Source organism: Colobus angolensis, unplaced genomic scaffold (genome assembly GCF_000951035.1).
Source record: "Colobus angolensis palliatus isolate OR3802 unplaced genomic scaffold, Cang.pa_1.0 Scaffold66, whole genome shotgun sequence".
Classification (NCBI taxonomy): domain Eukaryota; kingdom Metazoa; phylum Chordata; class Mammalia; order Primates; family Cercopithecidae; genus Colobus; species Colobus angolensis.
The window spans coordinates 3,855,367-3,860,931 of NW_012120265.1; the positions used below are offsets into that span (position 1 = coordinate 3,855,367).

The 5,565-nt window shown below is 54.5% G+C and overlaps 1 protein-coding gene across 1 annotated transcript; it reads right to left on the reverse strand.

Annotated features, from left to right (window-relative positions):
- Positions 1-1,377: 1,377 nt before the first annotated feature.
- On the reverse strand, positions 1,378-5,516 carry LPAR2 (lysophosphatidic acid receptor 2). Its single transcript, XM_011925882.1, has 4 exons — positions 5,296-5,516; positions 4,937-5,043; positions 4,091-4,832; positions 1,378-2,279 (listed from the first exon to the last, which is right to left on the reverse strand). The coding sequence occupies exons 3-4, from the start codon at positions 4,830-4,832 to the stop codon at positions 1,966-1,968; spliced, it is 1,056 nt and encodes a 351-aa protein (XP_011781272.1). The 5' UTR covers positions 4,937-5,043; positions 5,296-5,516; the 3' UTR covers positions 1,378-1,965.
- Positions 5,517-5,565: the final 49 nt, after the last annotated feature.

Genomic DNA, 5,565 nt, shown 5'->3' on the forward strand with positions numbered 1-5,565 from the left:
CTTTGAGAGGCCGAGGTGGGTGGATCACGAGGTTGGGAGTTCAAGACCAGCCTGGCCAAGACGGTGAAACCCCATCTCTACCAAAAATACAAAAATTAGCCAGGCACAGTGGCAGGCGCCTGTAATCCCAGCTACTCAGGACCTGAGGCCGGAGAATCGCTTGAACCTGGGGGGTAGAGATTGCAGTGAGCCGAGATCGCATACTGCACTCCAGCCTGGAGGACACGGTCAGACTCTGTCTCAAAAAAAAAAGGAAAAAAAAGCACCTAAAGTGCTTACCAGTGTGCCAGACACATCAGAGGAGCTTGAGAAATGGTAATGCTCAAATCCTGCATCCCACTACCTGAACCCCACAACCTGTGGCTGGAAGTGTGAATGCAGGTCGTGGGCAATGGGATAGAAATGGCTGGGCACATGACCTTGAACCATCAGGGCTCAAACAAAAGGGCAGTGGGGAGGGAGGGGGCTCATAGGGTCCAGACACTACCCTGAGCTGCAGAGAAAGACAGGCAGGCAGGCAGTGAGATGGAGGCAGAGCAACAGACAGGGGAAACAAAGAACAGAGATAGAGGGGAACAGATGCAAGACCCCAATAAGAGAGAGGGACTGGGCGTGGTGGCTCATGCCTATAATCCCAGCACTTTGGGCGGCCAAGGTGGGTGGGTGGATCGCTTGAGGTCAAGAGTTCAAGACCAGCCTGACCAACATGGTGGGACACCACCTCTATTAAAAATATAAAGATTAGCCAGGCATGCGGTGGCTCACACCTGTAATCCCAGCACTTTGGGAGGCTGAGGTGGGTGGATCATTCAAGGTCAGGAGTTCAAGACCAGCCTGGCCAACATGGTGAAACACCACCTCTACTATAATACAAAAATTAGCTGAATGTGGTGGCAAATGCCTGTAACTCAGCTACTTGGGAAGCTGAGGCAGGAGAATCGCTTGAATCCAGGAGGCAGAAGTTGCAGTGAGCCGAGATCAAGCCACTGCACTCCAGCCTGGGCGACAGAGTGAGGCTCCCTCTCAAAAACAAACAAATAAATAAATAAACAATAATAAAAATACAAATACAGAGATTAGCCGGACGTGGTGGCATGCACCTGTAATCCCAGCTTACCCCGAAGCACGAGAATCTGGAACCCGGGAGGTGGAGGTTGCAGTGAGCTGAGATTGTGCTATTGCTCTCCAGCCTGGGCTACAAAGTGAGACTCTGTCTAAAAAAAAAGAGATGGAATAACAGCCAGCCAGACTGAAGAAGAGGGAGCACAGGGCCAATGTTGAAGGATCCTTGCTGGACCTGGGCCAAGGTAGACAATTCCGGGACACATGGAGAGATACACTGTCTGAATTGATAACAACAAATGTTTGGAGACCTCAGAGTGAAAAGAAAGGTTTACTCCTTGTATCATCCCCTCCCAGTGGGCTGCTTCAATTCTAACAGAGACAGGCCAGCCCCTGGAGGTTGCAAGGAGCCACAAACCTTTCCCAGCTCGCACTCTGCATCCCTCAGTCTCTGCTGCTAAAGAATCAGCCTCAGGTGGATGGGACGTCCACAAGTCTGTCCTCATTCCCCAGTCACACTGGGTAGCATGGCCCGAGAGAGCCCTCATCTCTCCCCACCTTAAAACCCTCAGCATCACACAGCAGGAACCAGTCCACAGGGCTTACCAAGGATACGCAGTGAAAACAGAAAAATGTCTGTTACAAACCCCCTAAACCTGAGATGGCTGAAGAGCCAGATTCTCGTGCCCCATCTGACTCCCCCAGGCAGTGGGAGATGACCCCAAGCCCCCACTCCCTGGGCAGAGTGGTGTGCCTGGGGAGGGCTGCCAGTGGTGCTGTGCCGTGCCAGACCCTGGCCTGACAGTCAGTCAGTCCCCCTGGTTGGGTTGAGCCAAGAGCACCCACAAGTCATCAGGAGCTGTGGATTTGTTGCTTGCTGCATACCGCTGAAGTTCAAGGTAGCTAAAGGGTGGAGTCCATCAGTGGGTGGCCGTTCTCGGGAAGCATGATGCGAGTGCTGGCACCTCCCTGGGCAGAGGATGTATAGTGGGCAGACTCGCGGGTGGACCGGCGGAGGTACACACAGCAGAGGAGGCGGCGGAAGGTGCGGCGCATCTCAGCATCTCGGCAAGAGTACACGGCGGCATTGACCAGTGAGTTGGCCTCGGCCAACAGTAGGAAGTACTTTTCTACAGCCAGGACATTGCAGGACTTGCAGCCCAAACCATCCAGGAGCAGTACCACCTGGCCTGGTGTCCAGCAGACCACGAACGCCCCTGTGGGACAGAGGCGGAAGTGAGCTGGGCAAGCTGTCAGAGGCGCGGCACCTACAGCTCTCAGTTTGGGGTTGGAGAGGTCTCCAGAGCTCAAACAATAACGGTGGAGTTTGCAGTACAAGACTTGCTTGTTTTGCTGATTCTGCGGTGTGACAGGAAGACCTGCTAAGATGGGCCATCTATGCTAATTGGTACACAGTGGCCAAGGCATTGGACATTTTGTGTGTGTGTGTGTGTGTGTGTGTGTGTGTGTGTGTGTGAGAAATGGAGTCTTGCTCTGTCGCCAGGCAGACAGTGCAGTGGTGCAATCTTGGCTGACTGCAACCTCTGCCTCCCAGGTTCAAGAGATTCCCCTGCCTCAGCCTCCAGAGTAGCTGGGACTACAGGCGCCCGCCACCATGCCCAGCCGCTTTTTTTTTTTAAATTTTAGTAGAGATGGGGTTTCACCATGTTGGCCAGGATGGTCTTGATCTCCTGACCTCATGATCCGCCTGCCTCGGCCTCCCAAGGTGTTGGGATTACAGGCGTGAGCCACTGCGCCCGGCCTGTGTGTGTTTTTTTGAGACACGGTCTCCTTCTATCACCTAGGCTGGAGTGCAGTGGCACGATCATACCTCACTGCAGCATTTGACAGGCTGAGGCAGGATAATCGCTTGAGGCCAGGAGTTTGAGACCAGCCTGGGCAATATAGTGAGACCTCATCTCTACAAAAAATAAAAAATTAGCCAGGTGTGGTGGCACATGCCTGTAGTCCCAGCTACTCAGGAAGCTGAGGCGGGAGGATTGCCTGAGCCCTGAAGGTCGAGGCTGCAGTGAGCTACGATGGAGCCACTATAGTCCAGCCTGGGCAAGAGTAAGACCCTGTCTCTAAAAAAAAAAAATTTCAAAATTTAAAAGTGTGGGCCAGGTGCCATGGCTCATGCTTGTAATACCAGCACTTTGGGAGGCCAAGGCAGGTGGATCACAAGATCAAGAGATCAAGACCATTCTGGTCAACATGGTGAAACCCCATCTCTACCAAAAATACAAAAATTAGCCAGGCGTAGTGGTATGCACCTGTAGTCCCAGCTACTCAGGAGGCTGAAGCAGGAGAATCACTTGAACCAGAGAGGCAGAGGTTGCAGTGAGCTCAGATTGCGCCATTGCACTCCAGCCTGGGTGACAGAGCGAGACTCGGTCTCAAAATAATAATAATAATTTAAAAATACATATAGATTAAAAAATAATTTAAAGACTTTTTGTTAAACCAGGCTTAGCACTGCTAAAAACTCTTTTTTTTTTTTTTTTGAGACGGAGTTTCAAAAAACTCCACCTCACCTGGCTAATTTTGTATTTTTAGTAGAGATGGGGTTTCTCCATGTTGGTCAAGCTGGTTGCAAACTCCCAACCTCAGTTGATCCACCCGCCTCAGCCTCCCAAAGTGCTAGGATTACAGGCGGGAGCCACCGCACCCGGCCAGCACTGCTAAAAACTCTCAAGGGCTTCCCACGAAACTCAAAATATGACTCCTGTCTGTGCCCCTTAAGGCCTTGCTGAACTCTCCTCCTCACAAGCCCGCTTTCCTCTTTAGAGGCTCTGGCCTGGTACTGCCTTTAGGTTTTTACTTTGTTTCCTCTGCCTGGAACTCTCTCTGTTCCTATCCTCAGCATTCAGGCTTCTGCTCATATATCACCTCCCTGGAGAACATTCCCCACCTAAGTCTTCCCCCTATCACCCTCTATCAGGTAGCTTGTCTTGTTCACTGCTTCAAAGTATCTTGTGGGAGACAGGGGGAAGCAGGGTGCCTGTTGCCGCCTGAGGGCCCCACTCACCCAGGATGATGACAACAGTCTTGACCAGGCTGAGCGTGGTCTCTCGGTAGCGGGGGTGGCAGCTGACGTGCTCTGCCATGCGCTGCACTCGCCTCCGCACATAGAAGAAAATGCGAGTGTAGACGGCCACCATGAGAAGGAAGACAAGCAGGCTGGACAGAGCCCAGACAGCCAAATAGGAGCGGCTGAGCAGGGGTGCCATGCGCGAGCAGCGGTCCAGGGCACAGAGGCAGTGCCAGGAGTGGGCGGGCAGCAGCCCCAGGCCCAGGGCAGCCACCCACACGCCCACAATGAGCATGACCACGCGGCCACGGGGCAGGCGGCTGTGCAGCTGCACGGCCATCACACTGCGGTGCCGCTCCACAGCAATGGCCAGCAGTGTGGCCACCGACGCAGTGAGGCTTGTGTCCAGCAAGCCCTGCCGCAGGAACCAGCCCTCAAGTGAAAGTCGGGCTGTGCGGGGACCAGTGTGGAACATGAGGAAGAGGTAGGCCACGCCCGCGAAGAGGTCAGCCGCGGCCAGGTTGCCTAGCAGGTAGTAGATGGGCTGGTGGAAGCGGCGGTTGGAGGCGATGGCTGCTATGACCAGGAGATTGGTGAGCAGCACCAGTACACTGACGGTCAGCCCCAGTGCCACCACGACCACATCCTTGGGCCGCCAGTGAGAGCTAAGCTCCTTGCCACTGTTGTTATAGAAGAAGCCAATGGTCTCGTTGTAGTAGCACTGGCCCATGGTGACCATCTGGGGACACAAAAGATCAGTGCATGTGGCGCTTCTTGGAAGGACACAGGGAGGGGCGGCAGCTACAGAGGACAAGGAAGGACAAGGATCTTGAATTCAGATGCCTCGGAGCAAAGTGGCAGTGGTGAGGACCACGTGGCCTGGAAAAAGCAAGCTCCATGGGGCTGGAGTGGGGGTGGAGGAGCTGCTGTTTCTTGCCTACTAATAAGACCTGTGTGCAAGACATAATCCAAGTCAATAGGGTTTTGAACCAGAAGAAGTGAAACAAAACCCATCTATGGTCGAATCCCAGCCCACCTGCTGCCAATGTGTGACCCGGTTTGAGTTGTAGGGAGAGGAGGGTCAGGGCAAGACAAAGGGGTGTGAGCTGCGGGACGAGATGAGGGAGGGTCACTTAGGTGCCGGAGTCAGTGTAGGGAGCAGAGACCCGGGAGCGTGTGCCGACAAGAGTGAGGTCACTTGCTAGGACCCTGCGACGGGGTGGTGCCGAGGCGTGGAGGTGATCGGAGTGGACAGAGAGGCGGCCCCAGAAGTTGGTCTGCGGGATTTGGGCGCGGGTGCTTCCCAAGCGGGCGGGGCAATAGGCTGTTCCGGGTGGGACGGAGGACACTGGCGGTCTCCGGGACAAAGACAGCGGCTGGGGAAGGGGCAGCTGGCCGGGCCTCCAGGCGTCTCCAGACTGGGGAAGGGGTAGGGGGTTAAGGGATCAGAGGGCGGCGTCCTGGCCCCGCAG